General features: G+C 39.1%; 2 protein-coding genes across 5 annotated transcripts in view; one reads left to right on the forward strand and one right to left on the reverse strand.

The window, feature by feature from the left end:
• The window catches only part of LOC143299683 (heme-binding protein 2-like), an 8,942-nt gene extending 617 nt beyond the window's left edge, over positions 1 to 8,325 (reverse strand). Inside the window, exons 1-5 of one of the 2 annotated variants that reach the window (XM_076613030.1) lie at positions 8,021 to 8,325; positions 5,739 to 5,846; positions 4,484 to 4,613; positions 2,164 to 2,344; positions 1 to 220 (exon numbers count right to left, since the gene is read on the reverse strand). The exon at positions 1 to 220 is cut by the window's left edge and continues 617 nt beyond it. In XM_076613030.1, the coding sequence (XP_076469145.1) occupies positions 1 to 220; positions 2,164 to 2,344; positions 4,484 to 4,613; positions 5,739 to 5,810 (603 nt within the window). In that variant the 5' untranslated portion in view covers positions 5,811 to 5,846; positions 8,021 to 8,325. Of the gene's footprint in view, positions 221 to 2,163; positions 2,345 to 4,483; positions 4,614 to 5,738; positions 5,847 to 7,899 lie in introns of both variants that reach the window. The other variant, XM_076613029.1, reaches the window with a different exon arrangement.
• A 1,353-nt stretch (positions 8,326 to 9,678) lies between these two features.
• LOC143299606 (heme-binding protein 2-like) lies at positions 9,679 to 20,474 on the forward strand. 3 transcript variants are annotated; one of them, XM_076612896.1, is made up of 6 exons: positions 9,679 to 9,795; positions 11,136 to 11,294; positions 12,469 to 12,598; positions 14,916 to 15,045; positions 18,678 to 18,855; positions 19,729 to 20,474. In XM_076612896.1, exons 2-6 carry the CDS (start codon positions 11,173 to 11,175, stop codon positions 19,901 to 19,903), a joined length of 735 nt encoding a protein of 244 aa, XP_076469011.1. In that variant the 5' UTR covers positions 9,679 to 9,795; positions 11,136 to 11,172; the 3' UTR covers positions 19,904 to 20,474. The 3 variants fall into 3 exon arrangements, with proteins under 3 accessions (XP_076469011.1, XP_076469012.1, XP_076469010.1); XM_076612897.1 differs by lacking the exon at positions 9,679 to 9,795 and adding an exon at positions 9,965 to 10,072; XM_076612895.1 differs by lacking the exon at positions 9,679 to 9,795 and adding an exon at positions 9,982 to 10,095.
• The last annotated feature ends 1,710 nt before the right edge of the window (positions 20,475 to 22,184 follow it).

Here is a 22,184-nt window from a genome sequence, read left to right on the forward strand (position 1 = left end):
AGCTGAACGCTGCTCCACACGATCCACAGATGAACCAGGCACTACCAAGTCTCTTTTCACAAACCACACTTCATTGGTGCGACCAAACGGTTTGAACGGCGGGTCGTAGCCCGCTGTGAAGTACTGTGCGTCGTTAAACTGACTGTGGTCACCGATGGCGTCTCCCAGTTCAACTGCCTTCTGCACCCAGATTTTTTCAGAAGCAAATCCACCAAAAGTCCTGCAAAGGAGAAAAAAAACCCCAGTAGGTTAGGTAAAAAAAGAGACGATACATGCATTAAATTAAATCTTAACAATAAGTGCAGTTTGAGTTTCGCTAAGTTTTGAAATCATCACTGTATTGTTATAATAAGCCATGTATACTGTTATCACCATTTCAAAACATATCTCTCTCTGTGTATGCACGCATCTATGCACAAGTGCACGAGTGCGTGCGCACCCAAACACACACCCCCACCTTTATTTATATGATGTCAGAAACCAGAAAAATGAATAATAAATAAATAAATAATTTTTTTTTAAAGAAATTGAAGAAAGAAAAATATTAACAAGAAAAATACACATACAACAAACACAACAGTCACAAAACAACAGTGCGCAAGCTCTTTCTTTTTTTTTTAAATCACACATATAATATAGCAATAATTTTCAGACTATAGGGCAAAAATCTCCCCTCATCCTTGCCCCCTAAACAACAGGAATGAAACAGAGGAGAAAAAAAGAAAAAGATTAAAACAAATGTAATAAAATAAACCAAATAAATAAATAAACAAACAAAGGAAAGGGAATATCAACACCACAGTCAAGGAGTTATTATCTAGCTAAATTTGACCATACACACACACACACAAAAAAGAGCAAAATTCTTACTGAAAAAAAAAAGCCTATAATTCTGGCAAAACAAATACCCCACCTTCCCCCCAACCTTGTGGAAAAAAAAAGGCTATAAAAACAATGCATAATATTATAGCAGGAAAACTCCCACCTCTCTTCTCCACAAGGAAAGAAGAAAAAATGCAGTTTTCTTTAAAAACAAAATAGCTACGATCAACTGATTGATTGCTCATGAAGATCGTGGACCTGGCAGATCAAAAAAAAAAAAAAAAAAAAAAAGAAAGCAGAACAACACATAAAACCATAGAAATTAAAGAGTTCATCCACTGCTAGCACTAAATTTTCTCAAGGCGAAATTCTGATGGTGAAGTTCTTTTTTCTTTTTCTTTTTTCTCTTTTTTTTTTTTAAAGAAGAAAGCCTCAAAACTGGGGTAATAAAATAAGAAAAATTTAAACAGTTTTGAGCACAAAACAAAATATATAAGAAATGAAAGAAAACAATAACATATCTCACTGAACAAAATAAAAATAAAATGAATGCAACAAAACAAAAGAATTACAAGAAAAAAATTTTAAAAGAAAGAAACTAATATGACATAGGCAGAAAACTGGTGATAATCTTCAATGTAAAAAAGAAAAGCTTCAAGCTTATGGAAATAAAAAAATAAAAAATAAAAACAGCTTCCAGCACAAAACAAAACAAAGGAATTAAAGAAAACATATACTGTTGTCCTCACTGAAATACCCCATGCGTCCTATGACGGGTTCATCATGCGGTCAAAGGGCACGTTATAACCTCTAGCCCTGGGGTGGGACCCTCGGAGAAACAATCCCCCCTGTGCTCACAGGGCAGGATGTACGGGCCATGAGCTAAGGGTGAGGCACCCCGAAAGAAAACTCCAGCTGAAGACGGCGGTATCGGGCCACTGGCGCAATTTAAACCACGATACCACGCATCCATGCTTCCATGATGATGCAGTCACTCATCTAATGGGAGGCGAACGAGGAAGAAGAAAAAAGAAAACATATCGCTACACAAAACAAAATATAACAAACACAACCAAACAAATGAAGGGGGAAAAAAAAACCCAGAAACTAATATGACAAAGGCAGAAAACTGGGAATAATCCTTAATGGAGATAAAAAGAACAGAAAAAAAGCTTCAAGAATTATAAAAAGAAAAAAAAAACATCCTTCAGCCATTCAAAACAAAATAAAATAAAACAAAGCTGAACAAAACAAAATTAAATGAAAAATTGATACAACAAAACGAAAAACAAACAGAAACAACAACAAAAAAAAGAAACCCAAAAAGAGAGAGGGACTAACGTGACATATGCAGAAAACTGAGGGCGATCCTCAATGAAGACAAGAGAGCTGCTAGGCTTTGGCGGATTCGCCTGATGCTCGCTTGGGATGTAAAACGCTACGGTGAAGCTGCTCTCGCAGTTAGGCCCCTCCCCTGGCTCCACCCATGTAGTGACTGGCGCCGTCATCTCCACTTTGACATCTGAAAACATATTGGTCACTCTAGACTGCTTGTCAATCTCTGAGGGTGAAAGTGGCAGAATGGTTGAGACGCTGATCTGCTAATACAGTGTCCGTGAGAGTCTGGGTTAGGGTTTGATTCCTGTTCTCGCTCTTGCTCCCAAGTTTGTGCGGAAAATCAAACAGAGCGTCTAGTCATTTGGATAAGATGATAAATCAAGTTCAGCATATACTTGGCGCACTGAAAAAGAACCAACTGCAAAAAAAAAAAAAAAAAAAAAAAAAAAAGTTGTCCTCTGGCAAATTCTGCAGAAGAAATATATTCTGATTAGTACACAAACATATGCATGCACTCTAGGCCTGAGTAGCATGCTGGGTTATGCTGCTGTCAGGGACGGGCGCAATAGCCGAATGGTTAAAGCGTTGGACTTTCAATCTGAGTGTCCGGGTTCGAATCTCGGTAACGGCGCCTGGTGGGTAAAGGGTGGAGATTTTTACTATCTCCCAGGTGAACATGTGTGCAGACCTGCTAGTGCCTGAACCCCCTTCGTGTGTACATGCAAGCAGAAGATCAAATACGCACGTTAAAGATCCTGTAATCCATGTCAGCATTCAGTGGGTTATGGAAACAAGTACATACCCAGCATGCACACCCCCGAAAGCGGAGTATGGCTGCCTACATGGCGGGGTAAAAACGGTCATACACGTAAAAGCCCACTCGTGTGCATACGAGTGAACGTGGGAGTTGCAGCCCACGAACGCAGAAGAAGAAGCTGCTGTCAGCCATCTGCCAGGCAGATGCGGTGCAGCATATATGGATTAGTCTGAACACAGTGACGCCTCCTTGACAAACTGAAGCTCTTGTAATTGCTTCTTAAAAACAAACCACAGCCGTCCAAAACCACCTGTACACTTGTAAAAACAACAACAACCAAATTAAAACAAAAAAGATTTAAGACGAAAAACAAAAAATCATAAATAACCCCTGAGAAGATGTTAGGAATTAAGCTCAATGAAATTACATCAAAAACATGGTTAGGGTGTAACTGTGATATTCTATTTTTCTTGCACCATGATCAAAATATCATGTCGCAATAACTTGTGCTACCAGGGACATATGATGTTAAATTTTGCACTAATTCAAACAAAGACATGGAGAAGTGACTATTACATTGTATTTGTATTTTGTATTTTGTATTTCTTTTTATCACAACAGATTTCTCTGTGTGAAATTCGGGCTGCTCTCCCCAGGAAGAGCACGTCGCTATACTACAGCGCCACCCTTTTTTTCTTTCTTTTTTGTTGTTGTATTTTTCCTGCATGCAGTTTTATTTGTTTTTACTATTTACATGGATTTTTCTACAGAATTTCGCCAGGAACAACCCTTTTGTTGCCGTGGGTTCTTTTACATGTGCTAAGAGTGTGTTGCACACGGGACCTCGGTTTATCGTCTCATCCGAATGACTAGCATCCAGACCACCACTCAAGGTCTAGCGGAGGGGGAGAAAATATCTGCGGCTGAGCCGTGATTCGAACCAGCACACTCAGATTCTCTTGCTTCCTAGGCGGACGCGTTACCTCTAGGCCATCACTCCACTTTGGTGTTGTGCAAGTCCAAAACTGTTGACTTTTGTTGTCACTGTGCTGTGCCATCATATAGATTAAGGAACACTGAACTATACTTGAAAACAAACTGATTTGATTGCAGTCATGGCAACATACTATAAATAAGATCAGTTCCTGTTCTTTACTTTTACTTGGCAGAGTCTGATGATATCTCTTTTTTTCTTTCTTTTTCTTTTGTGCTGAATGACAAAATACAGTGCTTTACACTGTAATTCAGTGTCATTATACACACTTAATGTTCTCATTTTCTCCTGAGATATAACTGAACAGTCTCATACAGTAGCCATTATACACACTATGACTTACTCAAGGTACTGTTCTCATCTTCTCCAGAGATATATCTGAACAGTCTCATACAGTGGCCATTGCACACACTGGTCTAATTTTCTCCAGATATATATATATATATATATATATATATATATATCTGAACAGTCTCATACAGTGGCCATTATACACACTGTTCTCATTTTCTCCAGATATATATATATATATATATGAGCAGTTTCATACAGTGGCCAATATACATACTTACTGTTCTCATTTTCTCCAGAGATATATCTGAACAGCCTCCTGAAGCCCTTTGACATGCCCTCCTCCAGGGAGATACCTTTCACCGTGGTTGACACCCACTTGGCCGGCAGGTAGCAGCGCTCCTCATAGCGCTAAACAAACCACCAGACAGCAGAAATAAAATAAAGATTAGATCAGCTGCTTAAGTACACAACCATCAAACTCACCTGGCACTCACAGTCGGCTACTGAAGTATCCAACCATCAAACTCACCTGGCACTCACAGTCGGCTACTGAAGTATCCAACCATCAAATTCACCTGGCACTTACAGTCGGCTACTGAAGAATCCTACCAAGAAACTCACCTATATCTCCCACTTGCCATTCCTTTAACTATACAGCTTCTAACTTGCAAGTGGGATGGCACACCAAGAGAAAAAAAAACAACATTACATATACATGTGACAACACACAAGTACGGGAAAAAAACACACAAAAAGCTGTAGATAATTTTTACATATGCTAGTACAGTGATAAAGACAGATATGGGTGTAAGAGAAACAGATAATAAAGACAGACCTGGGTGTATGATAAACAGATAATAAACACAGACCTGGGTGTATGATAAACAGATAATAAACACAGACCTGGGTGCAAGAGAAACAGATAATAAAGACAGACCTGGGTGTATGATAAACAGATGATAAAGACAGACCTGGGTGTATGATAAACAGATAATAAACACAGACCTGGGTGCAAGAGAAACAGATAATAAACACAGACCTGGGTGTATGATAAACAGATAATAAACACAGACCTGGGTGTATGATAAACAGATAATAAAGACAGACCTGGGTGTATGATAAACAGATAATAAACACAGACCTGGGTGTATAACACATTGATAATAAAGACAGGTATGGGTGTGTCATAAACAGATGATAAAGACAGACAATGGTGTATCCTAAACAGATAATAATAAAAAAAAAGACATGGGTGTATCATACAGAGAAATCAGACAGTCAAACTGGGACAACTAGCTCATTAAGTAGCTTGGAAGATAGTATCAGTTTGACCAAGGGTGTGTCAGCTTACATACTAGTCAAATGTGTTTGCTTCCACCACATGCAGTTGCTAAACCATGAGTGTATGTACACCAGTGACTGTAAACAAAGTATTATAAACTACAAAATGAAAGCTCACAGAAAGTAAAAAAAAACAAAAACAAAAAAAAACCCACCACCAACAAACATATACAATTTCTTCCATTTACTCACCTCCGTTTTGCAGACAACTTTGTATTCTGGTTTTTGGAGACCCCTTACCATTGTCTTTATCAAGCCAAACATGTTCTTCCTTTGCTTTTGTGGTTAGACGTACGTTATCTGCACACACACAGCTGTAGATGAAACAGTTGACAGACATATACTCAAGTTCATATTTCACATATGAACAAAAAAATAGAATCATTCTCATTACATATACAAATCATATGCTGTTTTCATTGTTATCGGTTCTTCAATGATCTTCCTTAGATATAAAATAAGGACCAAGAGATGTGTGTCACTATTTTCGTTCTGATTCTGTATGAGTGATGACAAACATTTCTCCCCTAAGTTTCACCTCCTGAGGGGCACAAAACACACACACAAAAAAAACCAACAACAACTGATTATCACCTATTCTATCAGAAAACTATTTGCAAAAGTCTAGTGTAATCCTGCTTTCCCTAAAATAGTTAAAAAAAAATCTTGAGCTGCAGAAACATTTAGTCTGTTAATGTTTCTTGTCTCATTAATAATAATAATAATAATGGATACTTATATAGCACACTATCCACACACACACACACACACACATTGTGGAAGATATAAGGGAGATCCTGGTTTGTAATTGAGTATTGGCTGTGAATTGCAACCGAGTTCATTTTGGGGGCTTCGTTTTCTTCCCATCAGCATCTTATAGAAGGCTCTCAAGCCTCATCACCAGTTAATGCATTGGGTTCATGCATAGATCAGGCAATGACAATCCTTTTTCTCTTTTCCTTTTTTTCAATTAGACATAGTGTCGCATGGATCAGTCCGTATATGTTTTGACTGCCCCCTTAAACTGTTCAAAACTAAAACCCATTACATGATCTACAATAGTTTAATTGCTGACGATCCTTATAGTGTGATTAGTCCATGCTGGAAATATATGTGTTTCCATGACCCATCATTCATATATCATGTGACTGATGTATTTAAGTAGGAAGGTGGAAGAATGGTTAACTCTTTCCATACGAACAGCGACAGAGACGACGTTAACAGCGTTTCACCCCAATTACCATCATCAAAATATTGCAAGCAGAAGGCTCTTATACTGAAGAGGTGAATGTGGACAAAGAATACCACAATTCTGACGACGGAAGCTAAAGGCTGGGTCATTCAGACACCCACTGGACATCCGAGGGGTCTGTGTAGAGGAGAAGAGAGGACTGGCCGTACTGAGTGAGTTAAGATGTTTATCTACCAGTACAGCTTCTGTGAGGGTCTGTGAGTTTGAATCCTGGTCTTGCCCTTTCTCCCTTGTGTATTGTCTATATAGTCATTCAGATGAAGTACTTAATAAACTGAGGTCCTGTGTGCAGCACACACCTGGCACACTAAAACAGAACCCATCAGAACCTAAATTAATAAAGTGTTCTCCTCTGGCAATTTAACACACACACACACACACACACACACATATATATATATATATATGCATTCAAGGCCTGACTTGCTAACCGGGTTGTGCTGCTGTCAGGCATCTGCCTATAGCAGATCTGGTATAACATAAATATGGATTTGCCCAAACCAGTGATATACATCTCCTTGAGAAACTCAAACTGTGTTTCCGAACAGAGATGTATAAAATGACTCATGGATTATATGACAGTTAAACTGTAAATTCTTTTGTTTATATTGAATGAGAACACTGCCACAAGAGGCCATTCCTACAAACTGTTAAAAGGTTTCTGTTAAAAGTTCCAGATTTGCATTATTTTTTTTTCCCCAAACAGAGTAACAAATGTTTGGAAGATGTTGTTTCCACAGGAACAGTGAATATTTTTTTAAATTATCGTGATCACATTCATTTACAGAAATTTAAATACAAAACTCATCTAGATAGTTCTTGACTTATGAACTGACAAGCATTGCACACTCAATGTTGGAAAGACGCTTATATGTGGTGACTCTCTTTTTCTTCCCCACTTCAAGTGGGCAAAAGGCCTTGTCAGGCCTACATGCCTTAATGTTGATATCAAATGATGTGATATGAATATGAATAAAGATTTCCACTTCAAGACTACTTTCTGGATCTGTACAATGTAATATTTCATCTGTATGTTGATTCTGTTTCAATACATGGAAATTAGAGAATAGGCGCTATATAAGCACGATTTCTATGTCTTACCTCAAATGCATAAAAGAAAATTCAGAATGACGGCTGGTAGTGTACGCAGTGATTTCACTAAGAGATTATATAATGAAGCACAGTAAATGATGAGACTAATCAAGCACAGTTAATGAACCACCTCGCAGTCACAGCACATGGGAGTTTTTTGACGTCAGTCCCTTCGCATCTGACAGGGGTAGTAAACCAGGAGGCTTTTATGGGAGATCGTTTTATAAAACAGGGTAGGCTCGTTTCACAACTGTATGAGAAACGTGCGCGTGCACTCGAACTGTGTATGACCCTTTGTGGTACTCAAAGGTAATGGAAATGAGTGAGATGAATGACCTGACGTCATGTCCGATAACGGCCTCGCTAGCACACTGCTCGCTCACGTGTCCGCGAACGTGGTAAACACACCTCCTTGGGTCGGAAATACCGATGCGATACTATGGTTAGCAATGACCATCAAAAATGTATATATAAGCCATAGTTTTTCTTACAATGTAATACTGTACGATTGAGCGGTTCCGAAAGTTCTTTTCCGTATCTTCCATTCCAGCGTAAGATTTTGTACTATGATCTTTCACTTCTCAGCTTTTTTTGCGTGATCAACAGAAAGCCTTTAGCTTTTTTTCTTTACAAATGACACCATAGAACCCACTGTCACGTGCCGGATAAATCGGTGCTCGTGAACTCAGATGTCAGTTCTGTCGCGAATGAAATATTGTCTTTATTTTTAAGTCTGAAAAAGAACACCGAAGGGACAGTTTACTGCATGATATATATATATATATATATATATATATATATATATATATATATATATATATATATATATATATATATATATATATATATATATATATATATATATATAAAAATAAAGGTTTTGCAGTTTACTTCATATGCACCAGTTCAATAATTTAAAAAAATATCATGGCGGAGTAATTTCTTTTCACAATCCCCAATAAAAGAAGCATTAGTATCAGTATCAGTATCAGTATCAGTAGAAGGAATCGAGTCACTGCGTTCAGACAAATCCATAGTGCTCTGCATGTGGACTTGCATGCAACTGAGACCCCGCGCGCGCACCCGGCCCCTCTCTCTCTCTCTCTAGTCTCTCTCAGACGCTCTCTCTCTCTCTCTCTCTCTCTCTCACAGGACGTGATGTGGTCGACCGGGACAATCATCCACCATGAACCCACAGGCGAATGACTGGGCGAGCATAGGGTGACCGAGATACATGAGTGACGATCTTTCTGACCAGAATGTCCAGAATTGATTGATTGTACTACACGGACTCAAACCGGACTCGAAGAGGGCATCGATAATGCCTCAGTATTTGTGACCTCTTCAATCCGGCTGTTGGACATGCTCAGTTGGTTGCTTGCGTATGTTTCAAAGTCCCGTCATATGGTGTGCGTTATTAATCAGTTGTACTTTTAATCTGGCATGATGGAGGATTCTGGGCTCGACCCAATGGCAGTGGTCAAGGATGGAGATTTCGCCGTTCTCCCAATTGAACAGAATGATTTACAACTGAACATACCGGCGTATTAAAGTGTCTAAACCTTCTCATTTTCGTTTGTATACGCATGCGGAATATTCAGTAAATCTTGTAAAAGTTCTTGTGAAAAGGAAAAACGGAAATACCCAGCATGCATCAACCACAACAAAACTGAATGGATCGATGTTTGCAGGCATAATATTGCTGATGGACACATTTCAAAAGGGGGACAGAATTTTATGGAGCACTAAACTGAATGGGGGCTGTTACAAAACATGTTCAGAGAGGTCAGGTGTTCTCTGTGTCATGTTTGTGTGTCAAACAAACGTGCAATTTCAGTTCGAGAGGCGTTTTCTTCAGCTGTGGACAAGTCCAGTGACAGAAACTGGGGACGCCATACCAAACCGGTGAGTTGTTTATCTTATTTTTACCGCCTTTTGATGGTTTGGGTGGATGATTTCGGTCAGTTTCAGATAATATTGTTGACTTGTATCTGCCAACAAAGGAACCCGGTACCGAATGCACATTGTGCGGGTGTTTTGAGAAATATAAACAGTGTTATCTAACTAACAAGTGCACCCAAAAAGTGGACTGTTCCATAATGTCTCGTGAGCACTTAAATTGATGGCATCTGCTAGAGCGTCGGCAAAGAGACTGAAAAGCTGAGCGCGAAAGGAGAAGAAGGTAGATACTAGAATTGAAGAAAGGTGCGTATGAAAGCCAGAATTCACGCAAAAGAAAAAAAAAAAAATGAACTGATATCGTATGTATTACTGTTGCTGTTACCTGAAGACTGCATGTAAAGCTGAACAACATGAAATGATTGAGGCAGAGAATTTATTTTGGCGAATTTCTGCAGCAGTTTTTGTTGTTTGGCAAATGAAATATATTGCATTTTTTTTATTTTGTCATTTGTAGAGTTGTGTCTTTAGAAGAAAAAAGGATAAGTCATCAAATTGATGAATAAGAAAATGAATTAAAAAAAAAAAAAGAAGTAGAATTAAAGCAAAATAAAAAAAGACGTAAGCAATTAGGTGAAGAAATAAAATGAAATGTAGAAAAAAGAAAAGAAAAAAAGATGACAATAATGATGAATAGATAAACAAATTTAAGCAAATAAATATGAATGAACACACAGACATGCACAAACAAGTACATACAAACACACACATGCACGAATGCACACACGCATGTGCGCACACACACACACGCACACACACACACACATACGCACACATACGCACACACAGACACACAGAGAGTTTTTGGTGCTTTTGCAGTTGGCTGTGCCATGAGTAATCTGATTTGATTCAATTTTGGTTTTTGTTGGGAATTTACTCAATGCTGTAAAACCACTATAAGTGTATGATTTAACAAGCTACTCATGTAAGTTTTTAACCATTAAAATGTGTATAATGGTAAATGCCTTCTTTTGAAGTTTGTTATCTTTAAAAAAAAAAAAAAAAAAATCATTCACATTGCTTGCTTCAAGTGTGAAAATAAAAATTGGTGAAAATTACTTAATCAGGGCATACATACAGACTCTGTGTAACACTGAGAATTAAGTTTAATATCCTGTGCAAATATCAACTAAATGGCATGTAATCTAGGCAGCAATGATTTTGTGAATACTGCTTTTTTGGGGGTGTGTGTGTGTGTGTGTGTGTGTGTGTGTGTGTGTGTTACTTCAGAGTGTTGTAATTTGTATTTGAAATGAATGCACATTTTTACGTACAGTTTTCTTCAGTGTGTCTCAGAATCAGTGAAGCGGTTCCATAGCAAAGATGGCCAGAAGCATGCACTGGAGTTCTCTGGGACTGGTGGTAATCACAGTGTTGCCATACCTTGTTCCTGCCTTTATCTTCGACAGGGAACGCCTTGTTGGAGCTGATGACACTAGTCTGCTGTATGTATAAAATCATAATTTGTTGTTGAAGTGTACTTTTTAATAAAGAGTCTGAGATTATATTGAAACTGACAACAAAAAAAAGAGCTGAAATTGCATACTAAGAGTCTGTTAGGGGCGGGAGAGAGAGAGAGAGAGAGAGAGAGAGAGAGAGAAAGTGTGTGTGTATGTGTGTGTGTGTGTGTGTGTGTTCCTCCAGGTTTCTTAGAAACTTTTATTACCCATTAAAAAGTATTATTCTTTTACAGTGTTAGGAATATTTATGATTAAAAAATAGAATTGTTATAAGTTTTTGAAGGTGTCAGTATTGAAATGTAAGCTTCAAGCTCTAAGAATGTCCCATATTGATGGTAAATTGTAGAACGTTTTTATTTGTTTTTTTGTGTGTGTTGTTGTTGTTGTCAAGATGATTATCAGTTTTTAATGAACATTTGCACAGGTAATGGAATAGTTAGTGTTCATTGGATTACATGTATGAGAGTGTATTCAGCTTTGGTGCGGAATGTAGAAATGAGATAACATCGAATCCATGTTTTGCTTTTTGCATTTGCCCTCTGAACAAAATTTATCATTATGTATATATTTCCTGACTTTCAGTGCACAATGTTAGACAAGAAGTAGAATATTTTAAATTTATGTTACTGATGTCACATGATGGAGATAGTGTCATCAGATTATGTATTGTTTTAATTGCTCTTGAAGTTGGAAAAAAAGAAAAGAAAAAAGAAGATGCTATTGCAATGAACTTAACGTCTGTTTATTAAAGTGATCTTAGACAGGGGTGGAGGGTGGGGGCAGGAGGTGGGGGGGCGGCAAGCGGGGGTCTGGGGGAGGGGGGGGGGAGTGTGCAGTGTATGTGTTTATGTGTATGGGAACATGTATGAACTGCATACAATTATAAATGTGACCAAAAAAAAAAAAAAAAAAAAAGAACTTTAGAATGGAGAAGGACATTTGGGGAATGGAAACAAAATGAGGAATCCAATTAATAAATCATAAAATGAAGCAACTAGTAAAAACAGGTAAGAATCAAACGTCAGAATTTACAGGTAATTAGCTACTGAACATTTAGACAAGCTCACAAAAAATGATCTTGAATTAATGATGAAATTCTAGATTAACTATTGATAATTATGTGTGTTTGTGTGTGTGTGTGTGTGTGTCTGTGTAACAGTTTTGAGCCGAGACACCGTAGGCAGGAAGGACTAGTGTCCAGCCCACAGAGTGAGCAGTCGTCATCTTCCCCTCCTTCCTTCTGCAACAAGCTGGACTGTCCCGCATTCACTGTGATACAGAATAAATCTGTATGGCATTTTATTATTTCCTCTTTTTTTTTTCTTTCTTTCTTTTCTCTTTTGTTATATTCATCCTCAGCACAGCACATAAAATAGAATATGTCTTTATTACCAAGTGTATTAGGATCACGAGGAATATAATGGGGGGTATAATACATAAAAAGGTTCAAACGCAAATCGAAAATCATACACAAACATAGACATGGTAGAATTTTGGACTCATGCATGTGTATATCAATATAACTAAGAAATTCACATGTTAACAGGTATTCTTATCTAACTGTGCCATGAAATAACAACAATTCTTCTCATAAAGAAAACAACAAAAAATAATAATGCTACAGATAAAGTGCAGATATATACATTCCATACTTTCAGTTACCTGTTTGAAAGAGATGGTTATTGACTGTGTTGCTTGCTTGTATCTTGTCTGTTTCGTTTTGATAATGCCTTTGCAAATCTCTGATATTGTTAGATAGTGTTTTGAATAAGTCTCTGTTTTCATCACTTTTGAAAGAAAAAAAAAAGCTTCACTTTGACTGTGCACAGGAAATGTATTATGTCAGGTTTGTGTACTTGGAAGGTTTGTGTATTGCCTACATAAATAAGTACCGGTTGATCAACTGCTGTTGCACACACAAGCACACACTTGCACCCATGCATGTTCACATGCTCACGCACACATGCACACATGCATATGCATGCACACACACAGAGATGAAATTATGCTTACACACACACACACACACACACTCACTCACTCACACAAACATGCACACACGCCCATGAACACATGCACACACACAAACGAGACAAACGACAAAATGATTTTGAGGCAGGGTAGTGATGAAGGAACTGCTAGTTGGAAGGATGAAGGGAAGCCGAGAATAGGTCATGGCTGTTGTTCTTTCTTCTTCTTCTTCTTCTTCTGCGTTCGTGGGCTGCAACTCCCACGTTCACCTGTATGTACACGAGTGGGCTTTTACGTGTATGACCGTTTTTACCCGGCCCGCCATGTAGGCAGCCATACTCCGCTTTTGGGGGTGTGCATGCTGGGTATGTTCTTGTTTCCATAACCCACCGAACGCTGACATGGATTACAGGATCTTTAACGTGCGTATTTGATCTTCTGCTTGCATATACACACGAAGGGGGTTCAGGCACTAGCAGGTCTGCACATATGTTGACCTGGGAGATCGTAAAAATCTCCACCCTTTACCCACCAGGCGCCCGTTACCGAGATTCAAACCCGGGACCCTCAGATTGAAAGTCCAACACTTTAACCACTCGGCTATTGCGCCCGTCAATTTGTTCTTTCATTTCACATCTTTTTCACAGAGTGTGATAATAAACAAGAGGGGGGAGGGGGCGGGGGGTGGGGTGGGTGGCAGAGATAGCAGTAGAATATCACTCAGATAAAGAACTTTGGATGAATAATGCATGCATGGGTGGGGGGTGGGGGGGGGTTCATGTCTTTTTGTTGTTGTTTTATTTTGTTAACGAAGAAAGACGCACGAAGAGCACTAAAGATATGATAGAAAAAAGAGTGAGACAATGTGCTCCGAGATCTTTCATGCATCTGAGGCCACAAGGGGTGTGGGGTAAGGGGGGGGGGGGGTGTTGGGGGGAGTGAAAAGTAGGCCAGATCAACATTTCTGTCAGTGGAAACAAAGTGATTATTAAAATAATAATAATAATACTAATAATAATTTTTTTAAATAGGAAAAAGATAGCAGAGTTGTCCAAGTAGATGACCTTTTTGAGATCAGATTCAGGATTATGGAGTGGGGATAGCCAGAAAACTCCACCACCCTTTCCCCCCATGTCTGTTCGTACCTGAAAAAAACTTTTAAAAAAGTCATATACCCTGAAAAATATGCAACTCTTGGCATCTTGTACTTTCCCCAGCTTTCTGTATTTGACGACAGCCAGTGAGTGTTTGTGCAGCAGCAGATCTATCCGCTGTTGAACTGAGAGACTGGACATTTACCGACTGGCAGTTGGTCATTGTCCGCTGAAGTGGCTACTAGCTGTGAGAACAGATTCAGGATTATGGAGTGGGGATAGCCAGAAAACTCCACCACCCCTTCCCCTATTGTCTGCTGAAGTGGTTACTAGCTGTGAGAACAGTGAACGTAATATTTTATGATAATTGTGGGGTCGCCAATGGGGTAGGAAGAAGGATGCGTTTTGTTTTACTGATCCACTGATTTAAAAAAAAAAAAAAAAAAAAAAAAATGACCCATTAACTTTGTGTCAGGTAACCTGTTGTGTCCTCAACCAAATCTAAACTCTGATCATGTGATGCGGATTGTGTGTTCAACAGACCTACCAGCTGAGAGAGTACGTTAAGTCGGAGTGGGTGTCCACTTCCTCAGTGGGTGAAGACTACGATGAGGCTCAGTACAACAACTTCATGCGCCTCTTCCGCTACATCGGCGGCAAAAATGTGAAACGTGGGTACAGGGTCAGACTGAATGAATGATATGAATACTTACATAGAGCGCTTATTCTCTGTCACAGACCAAGCTCGAAGCACTTTACAAACTCAAGGTCATTTTCACAAGAGTCTGCCTACCTGGGTAGAGCCAACTGACGGCTGCCATTAGGCGCTCATCATTCGTCTGTGTCATTCAATCAGATTTCAGACTTTTAACACATGCACACTCAGACAGACATGTTATATTTTACCTGTATGACTGCTTTCTTTATTTACCCCTGCCATGTAGGCAGCCATACTCCGTTTTCAGGGGTGTGCATGCTGGGAATGTTCTTGTTTCCACAACCCACTGAACGCCGACATGGATTACAGGATCTTTAATGTGCATATTTGATCTTTTGCATGCGTATACATACGAAGGGGGTTCAGGCACAAGCAGGTCTGCACATTATGTTGACCTGGGAGATTGGAAAAATCTCCACCTTTTTACCTACCAGGCGCTGTTACTGAGATTTGAATCCGGGACCAACAGATTGAAAGTCCAACACTTTAACCATTTGGCTATTGCAGTTAGCGTGGTGTTTGTGCTTGATGTTGGCTGAATGTGTCGTCAGTAGTATTATGTGTAACATGATGAAAGCAGTATGCTGAAACAAAAAAGAAAAAAGGTTTAGACAACTGCGCTGAAAGCATAGCTTAATAATGATTTGTCACATATTTTTTATCTCTTCTCCAACGGGCGCAAGGAGAGGTTAAAACGTTGGACTTTCAATCTCAGGGCCCTGGCTTCAAATCTCAGTAACATGATGTACTTATGTACTTGTACATTTGATTTTGAGTGCATGACGCAATAGATGAAGCAATACTCACTAAACAGAAGTGTGCGCGTGCACTAACACATACACACACACACACACACACACACACACATCTCATGATTTTGCTTAAACAAATGATAAGAAAATGTCAGTCAAGGAAACCACACCGTACGAACACAATGAGCGATGAGGAGAACCGTTTGAATTGCTGTATCGTATCCTTCAGTTCCTTCTATTCTGTATTTTCTTTATTTCATTCATTTATTTCTTTGACTTTTTTTTCTGTCCTGTCATCTGCACCGTTTCCGTAGCATCAATCCCATGATGCTCACGCCCCCCCCCCCCCCTCCCATACACAGCCACATCCAGGTTCATCCGTTGCAGTCCCAGCATCGGCAGTCTACAGGGATGTCCGGTCACCAGGAGGCCACACACCAGAGGAGACACTGCACTGATGCGGAGTCACCTCGGCAGTGTTCGGCAGTGCCTGTTCTGATTAGACTCTTTCACCGCCAAGTTTATGTGTGAGAAACACTCCCCAGCACAAAAATGTTTTAGAAATGATGCTCTGTCACAGGCTTCGGTTCATGTCAGAACAACACAATGGTCTTGTTCACTCCAAACTTGGTCAGGGGGCAGGGAACTGGCTGCAGCTGTCGAGCTTTGTGACAATGTAAATATGTGTACGCAGTTGATTTTTGCCCATGACCTTGAGGGCTCAGGCAGTAGATCTATAAAGTCCACTCACACAAGCTTTTTATGTATTGAGTATAATTTCAAAATGTAATGTTTAAGATCAGAAAGATCAGTTTAAAGCATATTAACCCCCCCGAGCATTAATTACAGATTAATTTCGCTTTTTTACCATCTGCACCAAAGACATGCAAAATAAATATAACTTCCTATGCGTAGCAAAAGAAGTTCCTGTTTGAACAAAAAATTATAAAAATGACTGCTCTTGTTGTGTCAGAACATCAGGTCAAAGTGCCAAGTTTAGAGTATAAAAAAATATAAATATAACAGTAAATTCAGTTTACATATAATTTGGCTTCTTTTTCTTTAATTTTTTTGTGCCCATCCCAGAGGTGCAGTATTGTTTAAAACAAGATGACTGGAAAGAACTGAATTTTGCCTATTTTAACCTTTCCCGTACGTCGCCTAAAATTTTGCGTGCCGTACGTGGGTGTGCAGAAACCCATGGTTTCTAAGAAGGAATGACCCCTCGCTGTACGTCGTGGGTGTGCAGGCACCCATGGTTTCTGTGTACGAACTAACCCTTCGCTGTACGTCGTGGGTGTGCAGGCACCCATGGTTTCTGTGTACGAACTAACCCTTCGCTGTACGTCGTGGGTGTGTAGGCACCCATGGTTTCACTGAAGAAATAAGACCTTGCCGTACGTCGTGGGTGCACAGTAACCCACACCTGTCCGTAAAGCAAATTTGACTTTTCTTCAGCAGACTTGCATGCGCAGTTTCCACTTGTGCGTGTAGGCTATTTACTCCAGTGCTTGACCAGGCGCATTGTGAATAAGTTTTGCCCGTGAGAAGAGAGTGTTGTTACTTACAAAAAACGTTTTTTTTTTGTTTTTTTTTTTTTTGGTTTTGTGTGTGTGTGTGTGTGTGTTGTTTTTGTTGTTGGTTTTGTTTTGTTTTTAGCGGCTACACGCCCATCCTCTTTCGGTCAAGGCAGATGCCCTAACATAGCAGCAACAGCCTGGTATCAGTCCCCCCCTTCCCTTGGCCTAGATCTCGGCATTCCTGGCTGGCTGGCTGGCATTTTTTTTTCTTTCTTTTTTTTAGCCATAGTCGGGTTTTCTCTACTTTGAACAGATTAGGATAAGAATAAAATTTCTATATCAACTATCTTTCTTTTTTTAACCATAGTCGGGTTTTCTCTACTTTGAACAGATTAGGATAAGAATAAAATTTCTATATCAACTAGATTTTAGATCAATTGATTTCAGACTTACAAAAATATCCAGTTCTTAGAAAGGCACTTTAATTCCAACTAGATAAAAAGCTATCAATCAGTTGCTCCCGATCATTCTCTACAAGAAAAACAGTTCATTCAATATTGTTGAAGATATCTAGTGCAATAAATATTGTTTTCTGAAATTAGTTACAACTTTAGAGTAAAACTTGCCGCAGACTTGAACCGGGATACGATCAACAAAAGACAAGGTCACTCTCATCTCTCTCTGTAGCGAGCCCAAGTGACGTCATGTCGACAACGTGTGGCGCGCAAGCTTTGCATGGGTGGCTCCACACCCACGACGTACGGCGTGCAAGGTTTATTCTTTGGGAGTATGGATGTCGTCACACCCACGACGTACTGGGACATTAATTGATTAATAACTTCTTTGTTTATGTATAAAAGAAAATAATGTTCAGTGGATATGTAGTAAACTATATTATGGACAAAGTCATGAAATTATGTGGAAGTGGCTTCAATATTACTTGAGTTACAGAGCAAAAACACTTGTCTGGGTGATTTCACACCCACGACGTACGGGAAAGGTTAATGCCAAATTTTGTGTCAACTGACAAAGTATTTGCAGAGAAAATGGCAATGATAAAGTTTACCACGGACACACACACACACACACACACACACACACAACCGATCACCGGGTTAAAACATAGACTCACTTTGTTTACACAAGTGAGTCAAGAATGGTCTTATCAACATGACCCCTCAAAGTCGACAAAAGTTGCCTGTGGCAGTGAAAGAGTTAATGTGAATTTCTTGACAGTTGCATTGTACTTGATTATGATTTCCCCGATGATGGAAAAGGGAGTGCTGTAAGAAGGACGGTGGTGTGATGTGCAGAGCAAAAAATCAAGATGACTGCGCCAGTGATAAACCGCATTCTCCCAGGGCCCGGACCAGCCTGTGCCAACAACTTCACCATGTCGTTCTTCGTGTCCCCCAAAGAGGGCACCCCTCCCAAACCCAGCAACGAAAAGGTCTTCCTGTCCAGTATGGCCAAAATGCGGGTCTACGTCAGGTCAGTTTTTATCAGCAGTCTTTGAACTCTGTATTGTTCCCTTTTTTTGTTTTTTTTGGTGGGGTGGGGGAGGGGGATTATTATTTTCCAAAGCCCATCACAGTTTCAAGGAGAAGTGAGGTGGAATTTTTATTTTATTTTATTTTATTGCTCTTATTTTGGGGAGGGGAAGGACTCGGCCAATGTTTTACCATTGAAGGGATGTGTGTATGACCGACCACTTTTGTGAATTGCTGGTTGAATTATTAATACGATTATAGATGCCATTGAAATGACCAGTATTTCTTTGTTTTGATCAGATATGTAATATTCTTGCTTGAATATCATAGAGGGTGCATGCCCACACTCAGCCACCAAGTACACTGGTTTCTGTGTGTGTGTGTTTCTGTGTGTGTGTGTGTGTGTGTGTGTGTGTGCAGATATTTTTCCTAGCTTTGGCACGAAGGGGACACTGGTTTCTCTATGTGTGTGTGTAAGCACGTAAAAGAACCCACAGCAACAAAAGGGTTTTGTCCCTGGCAAAATTCTGTAGAAAAATCCACTTCAATTGGAAAAACAAATAAAACTGCACGCAGGAATAAATGAATAAATGGAAAAAAAAGAAAGAAAAAAAAGGGGCATTCTCAGTGTAGTGATGTGCTCTCCCTGCTGAGAGCAGCCCAAATTTCTCACAGAGAAATCTGTTTTGAGAAAAAAGAGAGATACGAATGTGTGTGTGTGTGTGTGTGCACGCAGATATTTTAAGGACACTGGTTTCTCTATGTGTGTGTGTATGTGTGTGGGTGTGGATGTGTGTGCAGAAATTATTCCCAGTTTTGGCACTAAGGACACTGGTTTCTCTATGTGTATGTGTGTGTGTATGTGTGTGTGCAGATCTTTTTCTGGTTTTGCCGATAAGGCCAAGTGGCTGGAGCAAGGGGTGAAGCTGGCCAACGACCTGGAAGGCAAAGGGCAGCAATACCATAAAGAGTTCTACTACACGGCTGGCTACAACAGCCCTTTTCAACTCACCAACCGCCACAATGAAATCTGGTTCATTGCAAAGTGATTGTTGGTTGCCTCTTCCTTCAGTTACTTCTTGATCGTTGATGTATTGTTTATCAGTTTCTGCTTCTTCTTCTTTTTTTTTCTTTTTTTTTTGGGTGGTGTCCTCTGCCCAGCTTTTGAGTTTACTGTGACGTGTTGTTGTTAGAACGTCAGTCACTTGACCTGTCACATATTTAAACAGATCTTTGTTTTCAATCAGATTTTTTCTTAAAAGAGAAAAAGGAAACTCATTAATTTGAGAGAAACTTTTTTTTTTCTTTTCTTTTCTTTTTTTAATTTTTTTTTTTTTTAGGAATATGGCAGCATCGCAAACTGATTTTTGGTCTTTGACAAATTTCCTTTGTGCTTGTATGGCTTGTTATTTGTGCTTGTATGGCTTGTTTCCATTTTAAGTATGAGCCATGGAGGTATGTTGGCAATAGGAAATTGTTAGTTGGGGAGTTAGTAGAAGAGGGGAATGAACTGTAATGGAGAGAAAGAGAGTGTTTAGGTTTATTAATTCTGTCAGGTTCTTTGAGATCTGGTGCTAATAGTTTTGACTTGTTGGATGTATGGTTGGAATCTAGTAAAACTGTTTATGCCTGTCGTAAAGTCAATTTAGAGTAAAAAAAAAAAAAATTCCGTTGTGGTATAAACACAGAAAAGACAGTGGCTAAGAATAACTGGGAATCCCCCCTGCGGTGTACAGAAAATACGGCCTATCCTACCACCGAACATTAAGAGCAGTAGGTTGATGGATAACAGACCAATGGATGGTTACCTTTCAGTGACATGGGTCCTCTACCACGCCTACCACGCCTGTGCATAAATGCGAGGTTGGCGGTGAAAGGGTTAAAGAAAAATTGGGGGTCAGAGTAGTGTCAGATGAGAAGTGTTACTAACTGGCAACACATATCTTGAAATGTGTACAGTGTTTTGTAATACAGACCCTCATACTACAATGTATTGTCATACAGACCCTCATGTACAGAGGTTTGGGATAAAGGAATGAAACATCAATCAGATCATGAAAAGAAGTAACTTTTATTTTAAATTCTTACAAAAAAAAAAATTGCATATTACATGTAGCTATTTCAATTGTTTAAGACTTGTGAGACATTTTTAATACACAAGGTCAACAACAACAACAACAACAACAACAACAACAAAAAAAGACAAGAAAATACTCACACAGAGAGACTACAGAGAAGAATACGCTTCAACTCTGTCCCAGACGAATATAAACAGCCATTTTTTTTTTATTACCTCCCTTGATGTACAACTGTGCTCAAGTCAATGCAGCCAGGTCAGGAAGAACCATGTCCATGTTTCCAAAATTTAGTTGTTAAAAAGATAGGTAATTTTACCAGAACTAGCACCAGAGGACCAACACTGAAGATGGAAATAGTCAGCTTGACTTTGCTGAGGTATGAATGAATGTGGACATGTTTCATGTAGAATTTTACTGGTGTTATTGTTAGGTTGGACAGATGTGTGTTTGTTTCATCAGCCCTGTGCTAACTCTTGTCTTTGAATTTAATCAGTTTGGAAGTGTTCAGAGACGTGTGGTATCTCTCAAGTTTCTTTCTTTCTTTTTGCTCTTTTAGTTAAAAAAAAAAAAAAAAAAAAGCTCTTCAGATAAAATGACATAGACATACATTTTATAAACCATAGAGGAAGGCAAAAGAAGGATCAAATGAACCCTGAAACCACCTGTTTTGTGGAGTACAGTATTTCAGGTGCATAAACTAGTGTGTTTCATGAAAAACAGAAGGTTGTAAAGTGAGTTGAAGACAACAGATAAATTCTGGTTGTTTCTTTCTTTCATCTTTTTACAGAAATCGGAATGAAGGAGGCATTGATACTCTCAATTTCTAGCAAACAAGAATGGGTATGTGTGTGTGTGTGTGCGTGTGTGTGTGTGTGTGTGTGTGTGTGTGCATTCCATTTCTGCCTACCCCAGTCAAGTTTTCCAGTGTTTTTTGATGTGACTATATGATGGAATGATGGAGAAATAACAAAAGGAGAACTTGATTTTCACATGATGGAATCTCTCTCTCTGTTGTGATGTTGATTTATCATATGGTAATGCAGACATCCCGGACAGCAGAAAAACAGCTGTTAAAATTGATAATGTTATATTTGAAGTGCTGTTTTGTAATGAGATTATATTGTTGCACACTCTGAATCTTCTTATACACTGATGAAAAAAAAAAGTGCACAAAGTTTTGATACAAGTATTCTGATGTTTGTTTTCTTACATGATGATCTGAGAACTTTTTTGAATAAAATGATGTTTGTAA

This window comes from Babylonia areolata, chromosome 25, assembly GCF_041734735.1.
Source record: "Babylonia areolata isolate BAREFJ2019XMU chromosome 25, ASM4173473v1, whole genome shotgun sequence".
In the NCBI taxonomy this organism is placed as follows: Eukaryota; Metazoa; Mollusca; class Gastropoda; order Neogastropoda; family Buccinidae; genus Babylonia; species Babylonia areolata.

Excerpts from the sequence above, each read along its gene's own strand:
- LOC143299606 (XM_076612896.1), top strand. The coding sequence starts at position 11,173 with ATGGCCAGAAGCATGCACTGGAGTTCTCTGGGACTGGTGGTAATCACA. Across the intron at positions 12,599-14,915 it reads CTGTGATACAGAATAAATCT|ACCTACCAGCTGAGAGAGTA; the intron begins GTATGGCATTTT and ends TGTGTTCAACAG. Across the intron at positions 18,856-19,728 it reads AAAATGCGGGTCTACGTCAG|ATCTTTTTCTGGTTTTGCCG; the intron begins GTCAGTTTTTAT and ends GTGTGTGTGCAG.